This window comes from Polypterus senegalus, chromosome 1 (assembly GCF_016835505.1).
Source record: "Polypterus senegalus isolate Bchr_013 chromosome 1, ASM1683550v1, whole genome shotgun sequence".
NCBI classification, from domain to species: domain Eukaryota; kingdom Metazoa; phylum Chordata; class Cladistia; order Polypteriformes; family Polypteridae; genus Polypterus; species Polypterus senegalus.
The window spans coordinates 80,438,400-80,463,066 of record NC_053154.1 but is presented as its reverse complement, the minus strand read 5'-3'; the positions used below and the strand labels follow the sequence as shown (position 1 = coordinate 80,463,066).

General features: G+C 39.0%; 1 protein-coding gene across 1 annotated transcript in view; it reads right to left on the bottom strand.

The window, feature by feature from the left end:
* The window catches only part of LOC120524695 (cingulin), a 136,073-nt gene that overhangs the window by 14,182 nt on the left and 97,224 nt on the right, over nt 1-24,667 (bottom strand). The window contains 6 exon segments of the mRNA XM_039746520.1: nt 1,014-1,103; nt 8,970-9,131; nt 9,219-9,389; nt 14,215-14,472; nt 16,366-16,566; nt 24,445-24,657. Coding sequence (XP_039602454.1) covers nt 1,014-1,103; nt 8,970-9,131; nt 9,219-9,389; nt 14,215-14,472; nt 16,366-16,566; nt 24,445-24,657 — 1,095 coding nt within the window.

Sequence of the window (24,667 nt, the reverse complement as noted above, 5' to 3'; positions counted from 1 at the left end):
CCATTACTATGCTTTACGATCGCATAATCATAATAATCATGTAATGTAGTGTTTGCATGTTCCCCAGTTTTCCCTAGATGCTCTATCCCTCAAGCTGCAGCACTAAATACTGTACCACCAGACTGTTTATTTTTATATTTCTAGAGGTAAAGAGGGCATTTTCACCAAGTTTTAAACAGAAGAGATTTGTATGTGTTGTATACAATTATGCTGCACTTACTCAAATAGAACAATTTTATTAAACATAGTGGATTGATTTATTGTTGATGCTAATAAAGGTAAGATTTTCTTATGCAGAAGTTAGTACCATGTATATTACTGTAAAAAAAAATTGCTGTTGTGGCCTGCAGAGCGCACTCCCGTACATTCTTATTTTTTTTTTCCTTTTAACCTGTGAGAAACACCTTCCCCTGTTTCCCACCTGTAAAGCACAGTTTAAGCACAGGCACCACACTGTACAAAACACTTTATTTTCTTTGTCTTCCTCTCTTTTTGCCTCCACTTGTCCTCCAGCAAGCTTTGCCCACCTTCTCCCGACTTCCACTCCTGGAGTAGTGGTGACTGGCTCCTTTTACAGGGCACCCGGAAGCGCTCCAAGTGTCCAACGACATTCTTCCGGCAGCATTTCCGGGTGTGGCAAAAGTGCTGCCACCTAGAGCTCAACAGTATCTGCAGCACCCCCTGGCACTGGCCACGGAACCCAGCAGGGCTGCTACACACTCCACCTCCTAAGGAGCCCTGTGAGAATCTGAGGCACATCTGCAACTCAGGGAGGCTGCCACCTAGTGCCGAGGGGGAGGTAATGTCCTGAATAAGCTCTCTTCCCAGGTCCTCCCACTGTTGAGGCACCCTGGCTGTCCACCAATTTTTGCCATTCTGCACTGTATCCTTTATCACAGGTAAGTAAAAAAAAAATAAGCCTGGCTCTACCTAAAGTTCTAGCTTAATTAACTGTAAATCTTTTCAACTTCATAGAAACTGGTGGGGAGGGAAATGCAAAAAGTAAAGAATACCTGGTTTCGGCTGCGGGTATCCCGCTCAGTCATCAGCTCCACGGTATTCCTCTCCTCGTCTAGTTCCAGCTCCATATGTTTTAGTTTGTCCTGCAGCATAAAGACAAGACCAAATGTGTGCTAAATATGACAAACACAAAAATTTGCGGATAATATGCATCACTTATTGAAAAGATTTTTTATTAAACTTGTGCAAATAAAACAGGTCTTCAAAATGTTTAAGAACAACAAAAGCTGTTATGTTAACAAAAGGAGCTCTTCAACAGGGAGATAATGGAAATTAAAATGTGCAATTTATCAAGTGCATTCTCTTATGTATTTTGCTCTACATATAAAAACTACATTACATATGGCTTTAATTTATTAGAAGAATGTAAACAAGTTGCAATGTATGAGTACACTCTAAATCTCAAGCTATTAATAGAGTTGTCTTAGATGGATTAACGGTACTTTTTTGAATTCACTTTTTATTGAAACAAATGATGGTTTTGATATTGCAGGTCATTATTAATGTTATTATTGTCACATGTATAGCGTGTAATTCCAACTTGTATGAGCTAATCAACATGTAACATGTCAAGCAATCTCCACCACCTAGTAGAACAACCTTAACTTGAAACTTCAGTTTCAGCTTGAAAAATCTCAAATGAATACATTTGTGTTATATACTAATTTTATACAAAATGTAGCAATGCTTTCTATTACTTTTGCCCCTTCAATAATGATACAGACAGAGCTCCTGTACAGGTGAGATTTCTGATATAAACCTCTCATTCCAGTGGGCCCTTCAAATAAAGGGTGCAAGTTTTCTGTAAATATTCTACAGTAACCAGAAGCCCCCCCAAAATGACTTTGTATCTTTGACTGTTCCAGGAGCAGACCAATTCTTTATGATGCTCATCTCTTCAGGATCTAGAGCTACTATGGTAATAATATTAAATTCTATGTATAATTAACATAAATGAACATTAAAACTATGTGTAAGGTAACTGATGCACACCATAAATTGAAAAGATTTAAAGAATCCAGGATTAATCTGCCTTGAAATTTTAATGCATCTGAGAATATATGAGAAGGAATAAAGACAGCTGCTGCTTTCCATATTCTCTGTTAACTACTGCCTGCTCTCCTAGCCCTTCTTTTAGTAACATGGCAGTCAGCACAACAAGCACAGCACAGTTGATAAAATGCACACCACTGCTGCCACTCCCAAGGCTGTAACCTAAGGACTTGTTCTTTTTTTTTTTACAAAAAATGTAAATTCTGATTATCATCATTTACAGACAAAGCATGTTTTCAAAGAATCAACAAGAAAGGATATTGTTTCTGGTGAAATGTTTTCTTGAATAAAATTTGCAGCTAAGGCTCAACTGCAATGCTGGCAAAGTTTTCTAGAGACTATGTGACATCTTCCTAGTATGAACCATCACACAGAGGTTTGCAAAGGCTGTATGGGAGGAATTTTGCCAAGTTATGCAAGTGGGATTGCTTGGAGACCATATGGTTTTCAGGTCTGTCACCATGCTCCTTACTACTTAATTTGATCTTTATTTTAAGAAAGTAATTTGCTTGCTTAGTGAGCTTCTTAAACTGTATCTGCTCCCCAGCAAAGAGACTCTACATACACAGTATATTATGCACACATATAAACACATACAGCTCTTTAAATATGAATATATCTATATAAGTAGAAGAATCAACAACCTACATTTCACAGACAACATAGCTTTCTTGGCTGAGCACATACAAGAAGCACAAAGCCAGCTTGACAAAGTTGATAAAAGAAGTTCCATATACAGTCTTGAGATAAGTGATACTAAAACAGAATGGTAAAAAGCATATGAAAGCAGAAACAAAGACGTACACAACAAACAAATTCTGCTCAGAGGCACGCCATTGAGACAAGCAGACTGGTTAAAGAAATGACAGCTGCAGCAAATTGAACATTAAAATTAGAACTGCTACAGCTTTATAAGTGATGAGGAGACTTAGCAGTGAAAAACTCAGCATGAATATAAAAATCCATATGTACTACATGGTACCTAGTGATCACCCTGTATGACTGTGAAGCACAGACACTCGCAGAAAATCTAAACAACAAGCTACATATGTTCAAAATAGTTGTACTCGAAAAGATTCTCTGTGTACGAAATAATATAGAGAAAGTGCACAATGAAGAAACCAGACAATGTCTGGGAGTGAAGAGAACATTGACAGACATTGTAAACGAGAGACAAAAGAGACGGCTTGGACACGTATTGAGGATGAGCAACCAACGCATTTCAAAATGGTCAAAGAATGTAAGGTGGATGGGAAGTAGGCCACAAGACCATTTGATAGCTATGTGGATAAACGTCAAATTGAAAAAGAGTTGGACTCAATATGTGCATGGTAGTCGATTGCACACAGGACAAACATATGTGGAAGAATTTGAAACGCATGGAGCCAATATCACAAAAATGAAGCAATAAAGAGGAAGAGAAACAATACACATATACACAGAGACAATGAATGAAACTGAAGTTTGAATATTATGCATCCATGTTTTGTGTAGGCTGCAGCTCTTGCATGCATGCTGTAAATGCTTTAAAAAAAATTGCATCTCTTCACACAGCACCTTAGGACAGCTCAGGCTCTCTGACATTTCATTCACTTTTAGGATCTAGCTTTGTGATGATCCTATAAACCGTAAACCAGTTGTAGTTTAGTTAATCTGCTATTTTTCATCTAGTATTTAGACTAAATGTGGTTCTTAATATATATTCATAAGACATTCGTGGAGGCATTTATAAGCCTGGCAGTGTTCTTACGTGTTCTACCCTCAGAATCCAAATAGAAATAGTTGCAAGCAACAAATATGGGTTAATAATGAATGTTTTTAATTCATTCAGCTCTTCATGGTGTATATAGCATTCAAGAGCCATCCTCCACCTTGCCTGACTGCTTGTTGGCAGGTAAGGCTCAAAATTAGGATTAAATTTCACTCCAGGTGTAAAATATGTTCAACTATTCACACTACTTTCACATAGACTGGGCCTGTAGAACAGGAAAGAGAACAGCACAGAGCAAGAAGTTGTCATTAGCCCCCACTTAAAGAAATAACTTGTCTGACCCGAGAAGCAGATTTGTTTTTATTTGCGTTTATGTTTCTCACTAATTATAAAAGAGAGACACTGGTATGCGAGAGACATCACTACCATACAGAAACAATGCCATTATGAAAAATAGTTTGGCCTTAATTTGTTTTACTGGTCATTTCAGCGCAAAGCAGTGTAGTACAGTAGCTCTGGATCCATGTTGCTGTCCAGTTGTAAATATGATTAATTTTTAAACACATTTGCTTTTAGTTGAAAAGTAATGTGGAAAATTACACCTAAAGGAATATAATGACTAAACTATCTATTACTTGAAATGTCTGCAGTCTATTCTTATAACTGGTTAAGTATCTATCAAAAAAGATGAGATGAAAGGTGCTGTAATTGTACTGTCAACATACTCGAAGGATTTCTTTACAGTTGGGTACATTTTTCCCAAAGAACCAGACACGAAACATTACTATCTGTGAAAGAATACTGCCTAGTACCGTATGCAATAGTTACAAATATAGCATGAATATAAGCAATCCAATATACATAAAAAACAAGAAATAAAACACTGAAACCTATGCAAAACTCTTTAATCGAAGGGTCTGCAATTTGTCTATAGGCAAGTGGTTTTTCGTTAATCATTTTTTTCATGAAAGAACAAAATGTATTTATTGTGCATGATTGTTGCCGTTTTATTATTAAAACATAGTTTCTAATGAAAATAACAAATATATTGTTTGCAAGAGCACTGCCACACAACGGAAAATATCTTTTCATTTAAGGAAATTCCAGGGAAACCACCAGATGACACTGGCAGTTACTGGAAGAGTGATTGTTACAGAATTTTGCTCCCATTTCAGCTAATTAATTGTATTCCTAACCAATCTGATCAGCTCCACAGAAGCCTGCACTGCTGTGCTTGTCCCTTAGCAGTGAACATTTTGATCTTATCCTGAGCACTGGCTCAAGTGGGATGATTAGTAAACTTGAAGACACCATTATATTATTTGAAGCAGGCATTTTTAGCAGAGAAAGAGTCAGTTGCTATAACTCACCAAGACCTAAACATTTCTAAACAATATTTTTTTTAATATCATATACTATTTTCAGAACAAAAAAAAAAAATAGGCCTAGTAAATCAATAAATATTGCATAAAAACATGTGACATATAAAACAGGTTTGAAATAATCATCACGACTCCAAGATGTTTATTTAAAAATGAGAAAGAACATCAGATTCTCATTTTGAGAATCCACAAAAAAGAACTCAGAAAATGTACACATGGTGTAACATTCTGTTGGATTATTTTTAATTTTTGTTTATTTTCAGCCTTCAAATATTCAGAAAACACATTTGCGTTTATTAAGCATAACAATGAGTCATTAACATGACAGCAACAACAGAATGTTTCAGCATTAGAAAGTATCAAATGCATGCATTTAAATTTCACAATATCATGGCTGAAACAGCTTTAATAGTCATGAGATTCAAACTCAAGTGACATACAAATTCCTTTATGTCCTATTGCTAATTGTTGGTTGTGGAGGGTTTATTGGCAAGTGTACTTCATATTTCTTAAACACAATATAACATTTTTAGAAAGAAGTGCCAAATGGAGAGTTAAAATCTTCAGTATGCTGAAGTTCGATCCTACGTGACTGAGGATATGATTTGCCTTTGAGAGTGGCTAGTGGACATGTAAAACAGGAAACTACCCAAGGTATGATTACCACTTTCAAAGTAAATTTAAAACAGTAAATTAGACGTAACTGATTTTTTACAGAATGGTGCTTTGTTTTAAGATGGATTAGTTTGAAAATTCACCAATTCTTTTCAATTGAGTTTTTAAGATTTCAAACATTTGTACAGTGAAATGTCTCAAAAAATTGAACGTAACCGACAAATTTCCTCGAAATTTCATCAAAATCCTTAGTAGCCGAGCTGTTCAGACAGACAAACGAATATGACATCAGCAATAATCTTTGCATTCAAATTTTACATGAATACACCGAAAAAAATCACTCTGTTATAAAAGAAAATCCTGAGACGAGACAAGACTATTTCCAAGAGATTTTTTTCAAGTCTCGCGAGACGTGACTTTTGCCATGAGATTTTTTCAAGTCCTGCCCTCCTCTCAACCATTTTCAACCACGCACACGGTGCTCTCACCTCTCATTCGTGTGAATGCTTTTGACAGACACAGTTTCTGTTCTCTCATCTCTTATAAATTTTTATGTTTTCCTCACTTTAAGACTCCCAAATAAAGAAGACTTATTATGTTCAAATCTTACTGAAGAATTTCATCCCGAAGGGTTATCAACCGAAGAAATGAGTACACGGGCAATCCTAGCACCGAGAAGTGATAAAGTCAGATGAATTAACAGGAAAACTGTTAATCGGTTACATGGCAAATTAAATGCATTATCACTAGACTATGCTGAAACAGCTGGTGGTGATCATGTGGAAGATGAAAACAACAACTTACAATATCTTGAAAAATATCTATAACTGTTAACACCATCCAATTTTCCACCGCCCGAATTACTGTTGAAAGGAGGATGTATCCAAGAAGATCTTGGCACCAAAGAAGATCTTGATATGCAATTCATATTAAAACGTTAACAGTTTCCCATTAGAATAGCTTTTGCAAAGACAATTAACAAATAATAGAGACAAACATTTGAAAAAGTCGGTTTATTTATTAGAAAGAAACAAAATTCATTCACGAGTAGTTATACATTGCATTGTCACGATGCAAGTCCAAACACAGAATCAAAATTCAGTGCGATATTGACTAAAATCTAATTGAAGTTTTACAGTAAAAGTGTAAGTTTAAAAAGTATTTGCGTGTTAATTTCAAAGCCAAACAGAATGAAATCGTATAACACAACAAATATCTCTAACACAACCAATATCTTTAACGCAACAAGAAACATAATTTACTTTCAAATTATTACTATTTTTTTTTTTTAAATATGGTTAATTACTCGCTGTAATGTAAAATAATTAGTTCTATTATGCATATGTAACAATTCCCATGAAAATAACAATCTGTTGTGAAAGCCGGCCCGGGCACAGATAGATGGACAGCATATTTCTCCCAACACACGTTTATTTACACTATATACAAAGTCTTTTTCGTGCACTCACAAAACCCCAGTGCCTCCAGCACCAATTCCCCCAAGTCCAGGCCACACAGTTCCTTTGTCATTCTCCTGGCCACCTCCAGTCCTTCCGCTAGCTCCGTCCTCTTCCGCCCTGACTGAAGGGAGGCGGCCCCTTATATAGTACTCCCGGATGAGCACCAGGTGTTCCCGGCATTCCTTCCTTGGCCACGCCCCAGCGTGGCGGAAGTGCCGGCTGTCCTCCCGGCAGCTCTCCGGGCGTCACGTAAAGTCTTCCCCCCAGCACTTAATGGTGTGGCGGAAGTGCTGGGCTCCAGGGTTCCTCAGGCACCTGGGCCCCCAGCATAACCAGGACGGATGCCCCCTCGCGGTCTGGAGGAGGCACAAGCCCTCCTCTGGTCCTCCTGGGCCACCACACTGTTTAAATTGTATAGTGGCAAAGATGCAAAGTAGCTAGCGTAGCGCTGGCCTTGGGGTTGGCGAGTGAAGTGAGCAGGGGGTAAAGCCCCATAGTTACATGTAAAATAAGTTAAGTTTACCGAGCTGCTGCAATTTTAAACATATTGTCATTACAGCATCTTGAAATAAACGTGTATCTGAAAGCAAGATCCCTTTGGTGAAAAAAGGAACATTTTAATTAAATACAGTACGTTGAAGCCATTACGCTGTTTTCTCTCTCTCTCAAAAATATCTATATGTACACAACACAACACAAACATACAGACCGACCAACATTTATTTGCCCCAGAAGAATTTTAGCTTTTACCAGGGCTCAGGAATACAGAAATATTAGCATAGCAAAACTGCCATTTACTAAAACAGGATTAATGTTACAAAGGTTAAGTTTGTCAGTTTCAATCACTTTGTGCATTTACGAACCTTTGTTCTTCAGGCATTCTATTCCTTGTATTTACCTTTCTTTTTTGCGTTTGTTCATTGGACGTTCTAGACCTTAAATCCATCTTTTATTGTTGTTTTGTTGCCTTTGTTCATCAGACATTGTAGATTTTACATCAGTCTGTCTTTGTGGTTATTGATGCTTTTGTTCATTGGACTTTGTTCTTAGATCTTAAGATCCTATTTCTGTATATGTTTGTGGTTTTTGTTCATCGGACATTCTAGCCTATAAACTGTCTCTTTTTGTGGTTTTGTTGTCTTTGCTGATCAGATGTTGCAACGCCCTTGTGGATACTCTATAAAGTTATGCCTGGGCACAGAGGCTGGACGTTTTGTTGTTTTATATAGATAGATATCAAAACAACCCTCGTCAAATACCCTCAAATAAATACAAAACTTCTTACTTGGATAAAGTTAAGATATCCCTAACTTCTACCCCAAACAGCTCACAAATGCATCCCATAACTCAGCCTGCCGTCAAGTGATGTTACCAGCCCAATTCACTGCAGAGTATGAAACTAAACACATTAAAAGTTTACTGCGTCACTCCAAATACAGCATTTTAAATATTTCATATATCTAAAGTATATATTAAAAAAAAAAACACACACACATAAAATCAACTAGTATGTATGAAAATAATTAATCCATATTTATAGCCAATTTACCCTATTCAGGGTTATGAGGAAAACCAAAAAGGCTTTGCTAAACCTAACCGCATCATTGAAATGCTCCAAAAATGGCTTATAAAGAGAGGGTTTAAAGAAAGCCCTCAAATGCTAAAGAAAAGCAGCACTGGTAAAGAATAAAACACTAGCATTCTCAAGTTTCTAAAACATACACATACCTCTAGAATCTTGATCTGCCGGGAACGGTCATCCTTTGTGTGCTGGTTGGATTTTATCTCTGCTTCCACATGTTGCAAGCGATTTGTTAGGAGTTCTTTGTCCAAATTGGCATTGTCCTTTTCTTCTTGACATTCCTGAAGCTCATGTTTTAATTTAGTAATCTGAAAGAGCGCACAAATGCTCATTTGATTAGATATGAAAATCTGGGGCTTAGTTGACTCTTTTTTTTTTTTTTTTTAAAATCTTACCTCTTCCTGAAGTCTTCGAACAGTCATCTGGAGTCGCTCTAACTCAGAAACACTGTCTTTTGCTTGTCTCTGTGCATCCAGAAGCTCTCGCCGTGACTTGTCTCTGTACTCGTCAAACTGAGACTGAATAAGTGCTACTGCCTGGTTGGACTGGGCAGTCATTTGGTCCAGCTAGGAGATAAGAGAAATTCAGTATCTATTGGTAAACAAGGTTGCATGGTGAATATACATAATATTTTAAGATAAAAACCTATGGGAGTACTCTAATATATACCAAACTCCACATGATCCCACAGTTTTGGGTGCCCCAATATAAAATTTATAAATGTATGAAAACTGCACAACAACCAAAATATGTACACCTTCCAAAACAATGTTTTCAACAGCCTAAAAATAAAATTTAATTACCCACTGCAATGGTAATCAGTTCTTCCTTAACACAACCTGAATGTCCCTGACTGTATGAATAAAACAAACTCCTCAGTTCTTTCATTCTTGTAGTAGTCAATGGGAAATTTCAAATTAAAAAAAAAACACACAACCTGGCAATGCAATTGTGTAACATCCAAAAGATAACAGTAGATGGGAAAGGGGACAAAGAAATTATTGGTTTAAATTACAGTCAATGTAGTTACACTTGGTTAATTCCAGAGGTGGGTAGAGTAGCCAATAATTGTACTCAAGTAAGAGTAGCGTTACTTCAAAATAACTTTACTCAAGTAGAAGTAAAAAGTAGTCATCCAAAAAATAACTCAAGTAAGAGTAAAAAAGCATCTGATGAAAAGACTACTGAAGTACTGAGTAACTGTTTGATCATAATAAATGATTTATTTTTTAGAAATGTTGTAATAAGACAGACAAAAATATAAAATAATGTGCAAATTCTGCTATTTCCAAATAATAAAATAAAAAATGAGTAAAAACAAATAATCTTTACAAAATAAAGATGCACAAATAACACAAAGTTTTGAAATCTCAGTTACCTACAGTAGGTAACATGTATGTTTGAACAGTGCAAACTACTTACAGTGACAAGATATACTGTACACTGACAGTACAATACTGCATATACACTTGCCCTCCAAATAGCACAGATGATAGAAAATATCATTAGAACAAGGCAGCTTGTGCATGTACAAGGAGTCTCACTTTACCTTGACTGTCTGTGTCTGTGCATGTTTGGTAAAAACTGGCTTGTTCTTCAATCAGTGAAGTGAAGTTTAAGCTTCAGCAGGAGTTGGCTCTCATTTTTCATGTACAGTGAAACCTTGGATTGCGACCACAATTTGGATTGTAAGTGTTTTGTAAGACGAGCTAAAATTTTTAATAAATTTAGACTTGATAAATGAGCGCGGTCTTGCAATACGAGTAGTCCGCTTTGTTTGCCGAGCGTCACATGATCGCAACTGAGCTGATGGTTCTTCTCTCTCTCGCTGCGGGATTGTGGGCAATCATCAGTCAGCGTGCCTCACTCTTATAGTCAGCATCCGTACGAGCGTATATGGTTTACTACAGCATTGTGACCATGTGTGTGAGCTGTGATGTTCGAGTCCCCGTCTTGCACCCCAAAACACGAAGCCGAGTCTCAATACTTTAGCGACACCATCTTTATTCAGCTTGAAACAGGAACAGCACGGTTATTTATTGTAGCGGGATCTGCCATTCTCCTATACACAGACACAGCAGTCAGGCAGGTTGATGTCCAGATTAGCGGCCAAGTAATACTGTGCCCTGCGCATTTATAATGTTCCTTGTATCACCCATCAATGGCAGGTGCCTATAGCATTTTAGCATAGCGAACTGCTGCAGCACTGGGTGGCTGCAGTTGCTTCGGGACGCTCTTCCACGTGTCGTCCCGTTGGGTGAAATCCCACAAGAGTTTAGAAACTCACTCACACCAGCCATGATTCTTTTCAAAGTTAAAGTGCAGGTTCATTTATTTTATGTATTTTTACTTTATATTTTGTATTAATCATTTTATATGAATAGTTTTGGGTTGTGGAACGAATCATCTGAGTTTCCATTATTTCGTATGGGGAAATTCACTGCGAGCACGTTTCCGGAATGAATTATGCTTGCAAACCGAGGTTCCATTTGTATTCTTTCTTTCCCTGTCCGCTGTCTGTGAGGAGTTTGTGGCGCTATGCCACCACAGTTTGTGTGTGGTCATGTGACTGCATGGCTACGTCCGATTTGTGAAACGAAGCCATGATATTATTGTTGCTATGTCTGATAGGTGAAACGGAGTCTTGTGATTATTATTGGTAAGTCTGATTGGTGAAAAAGTCATGCAGTAGATCCAGTGGCAAAAATATAGCGTATCTAATGGAAAAAAAGTAACGATTCGAGTGTTGTTCAATGTAGCCAAGTAAGAGTGGTGTTTCTTCTTCACAAATGTACTGAAGTAAAAGTAAAAAGTATGTTGCAGTAAAACTACTCTTAAAAGTACAATTTTTTAAAAAAGTTACTCAAGTAAATGTAACTCGTTACTACCCACCTCTGGTTAATTAATCTACATCAGTGTTTAAAAGTACTTTACTTACATTACTCACTACTTACAAATATGTAATATGGTTACTCATTATAAAAATTATAAAATGTAAAATTTTCTTATTTTGTATGAAAAATTGCACATTTCATTGACCAGGATTTGTTATTAAATCCTAAGCCCATATATGAACCTTCGTAAAACTGACCAGAACAGCAGCCAAATTTGAACATTTTCTTAAGTCATTCATGGGCTGTAAAGTAAAGAAAATACAGAACCAAACAAAAGCCCCTGAAGATTTGAGGTATGAACACTAGCTGCTACACCACCAGATGACACTGATTCAAAATATCTATAGCAAATAACTGGATGAAAACTGGAAAGAGGATTTATTTAAATGTTTTTGTTATAGGAATGCAAACACCACACTCTTTTCCATTTGCCACTTCGATTGAGCCCTGCTAGGGACCGGAAAATTGTCTACCATGTTTGCTTCTCTCCTTCTACCAAGCTGTTCTGCAATACTCATTGTCTCCCTGTGACCCTATACTGGGTGGACTAAATTTACTCCTCATCACACGCAGAATTAAGTGTATACTTATAACTTCAGTCTTGTCACTTGATTGCATGCTACACATAGCTGAAGCATACATGTGCACGATGTTACTGACCTTATAGTTTTTTTGTGTGCTGTGAATAAGCTTTTGTTTAGGTAATGCAGGTATTTTTACCTAAATAAATAAAGTATCACATTCGGTTACTTGTTACTTTGAAAAGTAATCTGACTAGGTAATGCACATTATTTTTAATGCATTACCCTCAACACAGATTAGCATATACCAGTGGAGCTTAACTTGTAACAGAATAATTTGTGTTTTAAAATATTCTGATGTTTCTTGAAGTAGGAATGATATTCAGTTAACCATTTATAAGCCAGCTTTCAATATTAAAAGTTTGTGAAAAAAGGTAATGCAGCATATGGACTGCCTATAAAAAAGACAACATTTATGCAAAGATTAAATACTTAATCAAAAAAGAAAACATTTAAGCCTATGTTCAAACCCAACATAACATAATTTTGTCAATATTTGACCTATTTGTGTAGATTTAAGATTCATTAAATTACAAGATAAGGAATTCAATTGTCACCAAACAATTTCTGATCTTCTCCTTAAGATCAATGATTCTTTTGATCCTAACACTCTGTATTGTAGATATGTATGAGATGGTACAAAGGAATAACTTACCAGAAAGCGGGTGGTCTTTTGCAGCTGATAAAATTATTTAACCTTTTAATCAGATGTTTACATTTTTTTTTTTTAAATATAGTTTCAGTGTGAGATGACACCTAGCTATACGCATTTAAACTATACATAAAGAATTAAAAAAAAAAAAAACAAAAACTGAATGGTCATATTTTTTGTCGTAACTTCCTTTAACTCATTTGAAGCAGGATGCCACACTATATTTTGTGCTTCTACTCTGCAATAGCACTTCATTAATTTAATTAAATTGGCCTTTTGCACAGCATGATCTGGTCCAGCAGCCACAGCACTGGGACAGCGAGATCACTTCCATTAGCATACATCTTTCCCTGGAGCAATTCCCCAACAATAATGTGAAAAAGTAGGCATGGCATTAATTCTGTGGTTATATAATACACATTTTCTTACTAAATAAACAATGAGAAAGTAAATTCTGTGATGTGTTGTTTCTTGATTTGAGATTAGATTTGTCTAATTTTTTTTTAAACTCTGTGAGCACTAGGATATTGTTAGTTACAATCCATTATGCAGTATAAGATGGTACACTTTCTTTACCAAAACACTTTATGCACTGCACTACACAAATACTGCTTAGCATATCGGAAAGTGTGAAGATTGTAAGGTCAGAGAGTACTGATAAAGGAGCTTCAGTAGAAATTGAGTTTTCAAGAAATGCAGAGCTTGCAGAAGACCAGACTGTAGAAAGACTACAAAGACTGATGAATTAAGTGCTATGGGCAAGAAATAAGACATGAGGATCAATATGACAGTGAAAAATGACAGTGTGTAGGAAGCATTGGAGAATGAAAGGGAAAAAATAGGCTCAACATAACAGTAGTCTGAACAACAGATACCCAGAAGCAGAGGTTGGGCAATTCAAATAGAGATTTCAGATAGACGAAGCATGAAATAGATGCGGAACTTGCAATGGTGGAAAAGATGCATTCATCAATCAAACAACAATGGAAAGAGAAAAATAATAAGAAATCTGGTGATTTCATCTTGCCTATTGGCAGAACCCCAAAATTGTGTTATTACAAAATCAAGAATATGGTTTTGCATCTAATGAAAGTGACCTGTCAAGATTTTAAAAGTATAATTGTTGTTTGAAACAAAGATGGTCTTTAATTAACAAAGAGCAACCAAAACAGCACACAAGCAAACAGTGTGGACTCTGAGAAACAACGTCCCCACCCTTTGGTTTACACAATAGTTTTACTTTGTTTACTGTTCCTCATATTACCTCTTTATTCAGTTTTTCAACTGCCTTATCAAGTAGTCTTTTCTGTTCTTCCATTTCGCTCTTTCCCCTCTTTAAAAACTCCCTCTGTCTGAGTTCTTCCTGCAGCCGATCCTCCAATTCCTGTTTTTCCTGGGTAAGCCTTACCAGGCTACGCTGGGCCTCATCCATGCGGGTCTCCAGTGAGCGCTTGACCAAAGCTAGCTCCTGTTCACTTTCTGAAGATTCTCCCAAGGAGTGCTGTAGGTGTTGACGCTCAGCCTAAAGAAATACCAAAAAGGGCATCAGCACTGAGTACTCAGCTATACTGAAGTATAAGAAAGTGATATGAAAACCAAATGCTTCTATTAAAAAAATCAACATAATGCAGTGCATGAATGGAGTGGAAGAAGGAGAGTGTAGCAAAAAAAAAATCAGCTTCATGTGGTCAGAGACAGAGAAGGGAATACTTGCCACTGTCCATCCACTGAAAACGAGAGACTATGAATAACAGAAAAAAGGATGAACTGAGATATTCAGTCTGCTCAGATTTCAGAAAACATGCCAATAAATACTAGGTTCATTTTATATTTTACCTCTGTGCTATGCTGATACATCATATCAAAAGCAGAAACATGTGCCTGACCTCTAATATAAGAATTTATTGTTGTTGAAAGCAGTCTAGTGCCTTTGACTCTGTCTAAGTAGATGTAAGCCTGTGGGTTGCACTTCTATGGCTTATGGTGGTACATAAATATCAAGGGGTTTTAAAGGCTCTGTAGAAATGGAGTAAGTGGTCACAGCCCTGTCTATCCATTACTTTATTGTGTATGTCTTTACTAAGGCTGAAAAACATCCTTGCTGGGCATAGCCTGATTATTGGGCACCTAATAAGACAGATTTGTACTGCTGTGTTATTTTAACAATATAAATAACTGAAGGGTGTTGAATGGTCAAGTGGGTACAAATGGGTGAATGAGGTGCTTGGCTGACTGTGCAAGCGGGTCAAATCAAGTGTTTCACTGATGCCTCAGAGTTGGTGATTGTGGCACCTGCACCCAGATACGGATTAAAAGGGAGCCTGGAAGGACAGATGGACAGAATTGGAAAACCATGAGAGTGAGAAGGTAGCATTGGGGTGTTCAAGCCAACTTGATAGAGAGAAGGCAGAGTGGTTGGTAACCCCGTGGAGAAGTGAGTGAGTGGTGCTCCACAGTTGGATCGCCCCTCAATTAATAATTATGGAGGAGCACAGTATAATAGAGGAGATCCTACAGATGCCGAGCAAGGCATAGTGGAAGATGTATGGCAAGCTCATAGCATCACAGGAGACACCAACAAAGACAGCTGGGATGAGACCTGGAAGTTGGAACCGCGATTGCTGGGGTCTCCACTGACTGAACAAGGATATGATGGGGAGACAAAATGAGAAAGCACTGGGCTTGTCAGAGAGACAGAAAGGACCCAATGACTATAAGGATTTTTTCTGGTTTTTATTGGAGGATTATTTATTTATTGAACCTGCATTGCACTTTAGCTGAACACTATTGATCTGTGTGGAGTTAAGCATGTTATCACTTTCACCACACTCTTGATTGTTTCTGTCCTCATTTGCCCATCTCACCCATGTTCTACAGCTACTGATGTTTTTGGGTTCAAGCTGCGAAGGAGCACGGAGCCAACCCGCAACAACACAGACACTTCTACTTTTATCCAAACACACTTTTAAAAAGCGTATTTCCATTTTTTTTATCATGATGTGCCCAGCAAGTAATGGTACTATATACCACAACAATCAATTGTTAAATGATTGGGGCGGTGTTTGGGAAGAATAAAATGCATTTTATGTCAAATATGGAAAAATAATTTAGTAATAAAGGCTCCAAAAAGGCATGCAGTTTGCTGAAGGTGATATGGGATAGACAAATGAAAATTGGTTTCAGTGTGACCAACTGGCAGAATTACAGTATGCAGGATTTGAGTATAGCTTTGGAAAGAAGGGTAGAAATCATAATGTTGTGCTGAAGTTAATGTGTATTAAGTATGCAAAGGAGGTGTTTACATATTATGAAACATCTTTCTTCACATTGTACACTTGAACTTAATTATTCTGCTCCACAACTAGTAGAAAAGAACACCCCTGCCTCCTTAAATACACTTTGTCCTTAAACATACCTCAAGACGCGCAACCTTGTCCTTGAGACGTGCTTCAGCTTCCTCCATCTCTTCTGTAGTATCCTGGTATTCTGAGATTTTTAACTCCAGACTGGAAATCTTTAGTTTCAAGGTGTCATTTTGTTCAAGGGCTTCTTTGAGTCTACCTTCTAAACCTCGTAATGCTTGCTCAGTTGTATCCCGGTGATTATCTAGCTGGTCCTGAAAACCAAATGCAGCCATATCAACATAAAAATTCAACTTATGATTCTACTGCTTACATTAAAACAATGGCAGGTTTTTATTTTCTTGATTTTGTAAATCAGAATATGAGATTAGAATACACTCAATTCTCATATTAAAAAAACAGTACTCCATTTAAGATGTGTAGTGGTGGCATGTATAAAAAGTGAGGGCTGACGTCACCCGTAAGTACTCCGTTCAAAGTATTTAGAGGCTGGCTCTGTGTAGCAAAGCATTTGCTGCTGAACCAAATAGTGCCTGTTTATAGCTAACCATCAACTGTTCACAACATTGCAACTCTTCAAACTGAGATGTTTTATGATACATGTCCACAGCAATTCAATTGGTGACAAGAGTGGGATTTGCCCTGTGGGTGGGTAGAATGTAGTGGCAACACTGGTGTGGGTGACACAGACCAGCTGATGTCACCAGAAAACTCTTTGCTCACAGCTTTAGAGACAAGCTATCTGGTTGTCTAAAGGAGCTCTCCATTGATTTCACACTGCAAAGTATTCGCTTCTGAGCAAAATGCTGCAAATCTATAACTGAGATGCTTCATAGTGTGAGCCCGTAGCAAGTCAATTGGGTCACCCTAAGACCAACACACACAATAAAAAACAACATGAAAGTAGACTTTGAGCATTTCTGCTTGGCTAAAAACACAAATGATTAGGTTTGTACTCAGTATTGCTCACAACCAGCACTAAATAACTACACAGGCTTGTTAAGTTCATGACTATAGCACTCTAAAGTTCATCAAAAATGTAACTGAAATATCTTCAGTCATACAGATAGTGGGTGAGTTTGATAAATGGGTCAATTGTTGTCATTTGCAAAGATGGCCCTGGGTATGACTTTAAACTGCATCCAGCCCTGTAAGCGGTCCTCCAACTTGCAAGGGAAAACTTGGGGATTGTTAGCAGGACTGGCACTCTAGCCTCCATAAAGATTGCATGCAGCTTTGAAACGACAAACAGGACTTGTTTCTGCTCTCTGCGGGAATAGCTTTGCTGCAGCCACCCACATGAAGGCTACTAGCATTACGAAGCGGATTGGGAAAGGCCGTCTGGAGCCTCATTCCCGGGATGAGTCGAAACTGTCGGAGAGCCAATGGGGTCAGGCCTGTTTGGGATCGGAGCTGGTGTGGTACTGAGGCAGCACTCGGGTTCCAGTTTGAGGCAGCCCATCTGGGCAGGCGCATGGCATGGAATGTCTCATCTCTCTGGCATGATGATCATCTTCTTCTGCTGATGGAGGAGCTTTGTAAACTCCGCATTTCAGTGTTGGCACTCTCTGAGGTGCACAGACGAGGGCCTGGCCAGACCTCTGTAGGTGAGTACACCTTTTACTGGTCTGACGGTTGTCATATTCTGGAAGTAGCTGTTGCTGTGGTGGACAAGCTCCTTCCTATGGTGTCCAATGTCACTCCTTTCAAAGAGTGTATTATGAGACTCGAGTTAAGGCACTCTTTGGGTGCCTTGTCTGTTGTCTCAGTGTATGCTCTGACTGCAGTAGGTGATGTCTCAGTGAGGTAGACAATTTATTCACAACTTCACTCGGTGGTTAATGGGTGCCTACAAGGTGACACTCCTCTGGTCAATGGTAACTTCAATGCGACCACTGGCATTGACAGGGCTGGCTATGAGTATTGTGTCGGTCCTTATAGGTCTGGTGACCATGGTGAAAGTGGCTCCATGTTCCTTGACTTTGCAAAAGGTCAGGGGCTGTGTATCACTGGATCCTGGTCCCAGCTCCTTCAGCCGCATTGTTGGACTTGGTACTCCAATACTGAGATCAATCATATCCTCATGGGCAGACACTGGGGGCTCCTGCAGAACTACAGGGTCTACAGAAGTGCCCAGTTTATGAAACCTGACCACAGACTTCTTGTTGCTAATCTGAAGATCCAGCTTAGGTTCAGTAGGTTACCACCTACTAGGAAAATTAGGCGGGTCTTGATCATACTCCAAGATCAGGCAGTTTTCAATGAGTTTGCAGGCAGTTTGGGTGAAGAACTTGCAGACTTGGGTGCGACTGCTGATCCTAATGTGATGTGGGAGGTCTTCTGTGGCAAGACCTTGAAGGTTGCTGATGGCTGTGTTGGTGTTGCTGGTGCTCCCAATAGGAGATATTTCATTTTGCTGGGTACCATGGATGTCATTGAGAGGAGTTGCAGTGCATGACTTGATGGCAACTCTGGTCTGTACCGGGAACCGAGAAAGGGCACCTGCAAGGGCTCTGAGGGCAGATAAGGAAGCGTTTGTTAGAGGAATCTGTGAGCAAGTGAAACACCATCTATGGTCTAGTAACTTACGTCATACTTACAGAGGAATCGAAGCATCACACATATCCAAATCTGTTCCTTGGAGAGTCATATTCAGGGCAGGTGATGGAACAGTCCTTACAGATGATGCTGCAATTGTAACCCGCTGGGTTGGCTACTTTGTGCAGCTGTTTAAAGCTGATCCTCTGGCTAGTATGCTGGATATTTCTGGGTTTACAGATCTTGAGGCTGATCCTCCAATTAGCTTTAAACCACCTACTCTCATGGAGATTGCACAGGTGGTGAAACAACTGAGTGCAGGGAAGGCTGCAGAGATCTGTGGTATCCGGGGTGAGCTTCTCCAGGCTGGTGGTAAGGCTGTCCTCTTCGTAATGCAAGCAATCTTTGCTTCCAATTGGGAGACAGACATTAGCCCAGCTGACTGGAAAACAGGACTTGTTGCCCCATCTGGAAAAGGAAGTATGATCGCCTGGATTGTGACAACTACAGGGAGATAACACTATGCCAGGTAAGGTCCTTGCTGGGGTCATTCTCAGTAGAATCCATGATCACTTGCTCACCTAACAGTGACTGGAGCAGTCTGGTTTTATGCCCAAGTAGTCTATCATCGGCTGCATCCTGGCATTAAGGGTTCTCTTGGAGTGCAAACACGAATATCGGCCACCTACTGGTGGCCTGCGCCACCACCACCTACTCAAAGCTTCATGATGCTCTAACAATGATGGACGGATTAAAAGGCAGAAGTCTACGTGACCATCATCATCATCAAGCCCATCCATGAGAACCCTAAATCCAAAGAGGACTGTTTCATTTATGTTAGGTAGAATGCCCAGAGGGGACTGGGCGGTCTCATGGTCTGGAATCCCTACAGATTTTATTTTTTCTCCAGCCGTCTGGAGTTTTTGTTTTTCTGTCCCCTGGCCATTGAACCTTACTCTTATTCGATGTTAATGTTGATTTATTTTGTTTTATAATTGTGTCTTTCATTTTTCTATTCTTTAATATGTAAAGCACTTTGAGCTACTGTTTGTATGAAAATGTGCTATATAAATACATGTTGTTGTTGTTTTTGTTGAATATCGGCAGAGTTTCTTTGCAGCCTTTGTCAATTTTCGTAAAGTGATCAATTCAGTTGATTGAGCTGTGGTGTGGCACATCTGAAGATTTTACAGGATCTCCCCAAAGTTGCTGGATATCATGGCCGGCCTGGACACTGGCACTGCGAGTGCTGTGCAGAGTAGATGCAGAACCGTTGCATTTTTCCCAGTTGATTCTAGGGTTTGTCAGAGGTGTGTTCTTGTTCCTACCATGTTCAGTGCTTGTATGGACTCGGTGTTAGGAGGATTGTGGGGTCTGGGGGCTATCTGTTGGTGAAGAAAGATTCACTGATCTTGACTTTGCCTACGATCTTTGCGGAGTCAATAAAGGCTCTGATCGGGGTTCTTGAGAGACTAAGTGAGGAGTCAGAGTGTCTGGGCTTTTGAGTGTCCTGGATAAAAACCAAGATCCAGGCCTTTAATTACCTCTTGGGCAGAGCCATCCATCAGCAGTGTGTCTGTCTGTGGAGAGAATGCCAACGTTGTCAAGATGTTTACTTACCTCGGCAGCGACATTCATGTCTCTGGCGACTCTTCCAATGAAATCAGTAGACGGATTGGGAGAGCATTGGGGGTCATGACGTCGTTGAAAAGGGGTGTGTGGCACACTCGACATCTTTGCAAAAGTAGGAAGGTTCAAGTCTTTAGAGTCCTGGTGCTTCCTATTTTGCTAGATGGTTGTGAGACATGGACGCAATCCAGTGACCTGAGAAAAAGACTGGACGCCTTCATTACTGTGTCTCTTCGGAGAATCCTTGGGTACAGTTGGTTTGACTGTGTGTCAAACAACTGGTTGCTCACAGAGTCCCAAATGAGGCATATTACCTGCATTGTGAGGGAGCGTCAGTTACGGCACGATGGTCATGTGGCACGATTCCCCAAGGGTGATATGGCTCACAGGATCCTCATTTTTGAGGACCTGTGTGGCTGGACCAGACCATGGGGATTCCTATGTAACAGCGGGCTGTGGCAAATAGCTGGTCATTTTGGGGGAGTGTGGGGGGACTGGATTGTATTTCTGCTTGGAGGTTGTCAACCAGGATCCTGAGCTGTTTCTTCATGTGGCGGGTACAGTAACGTGCTGTACCAGTGCAAAAATGGTTGGCCAACTTAACACACTGTGGAAAATATAAGAGTAGAATAACTCTGGAAACACAGGGTCTAAAAGGTCCTGAGTAATAAACAGCACAGAAGTGCTTGCATAAATGTTAGGAAGTCCCAGTGCCTATTTAATAGCTTTCTAATGTTACCTCTATTAAAACATAGCTATTATTGTAAAATGTAACAACTTACTGATATTTACTATGAACTGTTAATCAGAGGTGGGTAGAGTAGGCAAAAATTGTACTCAAGTAAGAGTAGCGTTACTTCAAAATAACATTACTCAAGTAGAAGTAAAAAGTAGTCATCCAAAAAATTACTCAAGTAAGAGTATAAAAGCATTTGGTGAAAAGACTACAAGTACTGAGTAACATAATAAATGATTTATATTTTAGAAACGTTGTAATAAGACAGACAAAAATATAAAATAATGTGCAAATTCTGCTATTTCCAAATAATAAAATAAATAAAAATAAATAACATCTTTACAAAATAAAGATGCACAAATAACACAAAGTTCCAAAGCTCAGTTTTTCACAACAAAGCTTTTGAAGCCAATACCTACAGTAGGTAACATGTATGTCTGAACAGTGCAAACTACTTACAGTGACAAGATATACTGTACACTGACAGTATAATACTGTACAGTACATCCCCAAAATTCGCGGGGGTTACGTTCCTAGAGCACCCGCGAATTGTGAAAAACCGCGACATTTGGATGTGGTTAAAAAATACCTTTTAAATTCCTATTTTAACAGTTTAAATCCTAAATACAGTATGTCCCCAAAGCACTTTAATTTCGTTGCAAACTCAGCTTAATACATTACCTAAAAAATTACCTTAATACATTACCTAAAAACAGAATGTAAAGGTAAATCCGTCTACTGTACAGTACTGTACTGCTATGTCTGACGCGGTGCTAGAATGTAATGACGTGGTGCTAGAATGTAAAATACCGATGTAACCACTATACGTACTGTAATTCTATGGTATGTGCTGTCGTTTTCTTTGTTATAAGCAGAGTAAATACATAATTTCATTTAATTAAAATACAGTAAAATGTACGGGTACACACCAATGATGAATGATATTGAAAGTAGCTGTGCAGTATGATGCAGAGGATTTAAAACTCCTCGGGTGGTGCCACTTCTTCAGGCACTTCAGGAGGAGTCGCATCTTTGGACGGGTCTTCTTCTGGTGGGGTTTCGTGCTGGCTTTTCTTTATAGGTTTCAGGAACATTGTGATGGAAAGTTGCTACATTGTCTCTTGTAGCGAACTGCTGGTACAATTTCCATGCTTCCTCACGGATGATGTTACCGTTCCAAGGGGATGATGTTCTTCCTGCAGTCGGTGTTCCACAATGCCAAGGCAGATTCCATCCTGACAATATTTTTATTCCTTATGGTCGTTACCTTTTTGGCACTATCACAGAAACTTACAGATACGGTACTCCAGATTGCTGCTTTGTTCTTCTTTATGTAGCGTGTGGTGCTTTCATTAATACCATCGTGCAGTGCTACTGCAGCATAACTTTTTAGTTCCCGGAGCAAATCCAGTAGTTCAACCTTCTCCTGGAGTGTCTTAAACTTCTTCTGGCGCTTAGGTTCAGTGCCAGAAGCCTTAGAAGGTGCAGGGCGATTCAGCGACATCTTGTGAGTTTAAGAATAACAAAATGAATACAATAACAAAATGGAAAACATGAGGACACTCAGCTGGAGTTGAATCACAGGGCAGCAATCAATCAGCAGCAAAGGGAAATGAATAACGCTCTCGGATTGGCTACTTTCACCATCCCAAACCGCGTTTCCCTGAGTGGTTGCTTCCTGTTCTGTCTACAGCACAGTATTGCCACAAAAAAAGCCATAAAAGATTCAGGAGGATATTTGCATTCTAAGGAAATATCCATGCATGAATGACTGAGTCTGCAAACCCTGAACTGTGACTTTGCGGAGATCTACTGTATATTCACTTTGTGGTGTAGCGGGTCCGCGGCTTCAAAAAAAAAAAAAACACGGAGTTATTGAGGTAGTTGGAGAAAGTCGCATGTGTGACTGCGATCATTCTCAATTGCTTAATTGGCTTCCTGCAGCATGTGATTAAGGCCCACGGAGACGGGAGTGCATATATACGGGTCTGCACAAAAAAAAGAAGGGGGAATCAAAGAAAAGAGCCAAGACGGAGGTCAGCTGGATGGAGCTTATGGCTGCCGAGTCTCTGCCAGTTATGCGAGCAATGGGTGATCCAGGAGAATGAGAAGGAGGTGAGCTGAGATCAGGAGGATTTATTTATTGATTTTTTTATCCTTACTTTTCACAATGATTTTTATGGATTTATATATGTACTGTTTTTAAGAACACTGCACCATTAACACTTTTGTTGATTTTACTTTTGTTTCGACTTGTTTTTAATAAAAGCACTTGAGCACTTTTTCCACCATCTTGTGGCCTCATCAGTGAATTATCCTCATATGTCAGCTCATCTTGGTCATAACTATCGACGGTGTGGGTTCAGCAGACTCCCATGTGGAAAGAGGGAGTCTGTAGGGGACCGGCATCGTCATACACTTGCCCTCCAAATAGCACAGCTGATAGAAAATAACAGAACAATGCAGCTTGTGCAGGTACAAGAAGTCTCACTTTACCATGACTGTCTGTGCATGTTTGGTTAAAACATGCTTGCTCTTCACTCAGTGTAATGATGGTTAAGCTCCTCAAGGTTCTTGTAGTGAAGCTATGGCTGTTTAGCAGTGAACAGGAGCCCCGCATGACTAAAAAGTCTCTCGCAGGCTGCAGATGCAGGAAGTTTGTGTGTGGTCATGTGACTGCATGGCTAAGTCTGATTGGTGAAACGGAGTCATGTGATTATTGTTGCTACGTCTGATTGGTGAAACAGTCATGCAGTAGATCCACTGGCGACTTCTCTCTGGCAAAAATATAGTACTGTATAATGTATAAATGGAAAAACGTAACAAGTCGAGTGTTGCCCAATGTAGCGGAGTAATAGTAGCGTTTGTTCTTCACAAATGTACTCAAGTTAAAGTAAAAAGCATGGTGCAGTAAAACTAGAAAACTCTTAGAAGTACAATTTTTTTAAAAAGTTACTCAAGCAAATGTAACTTGTTACTATCCACCTTTGCAGTTAATACTTATATTTCATCAAAATCTGATTACTAGTTTTCAAGGTATTCTGCTTTCCATTGAAGTGTAATTTTGTTTTTAAAAACCTTGCATGACCATGAGAATTATGACCCCCTAATCATCTTATGAGGATGTGCTAAACATAATAATACACCAATAAATTTTAAATAAGGCAATTGCTTCAAGACACTTGCTAAATTTACATTAAAAAAGTATTACATAATATATTTTCCTTACCTTTGTGGCATTGTCAAAAGCCTTTGTAAGCTGATCCTTCTCTCGCAGGCTTTGCTGACGCAGACGTTCCATTTCACGGCAGTGGCCCTCCTCCTGATCTCGTAATTTGCCTCCCAGGACAGTTATTTCTCGCCTCAGTTGAGTCACCTGCAATTCTTGGTCTTGCTTATCTGACAAGACCAGCTGGAGCTCCTCCTTGCAGCGCTTCAAATCCTGGAACCAG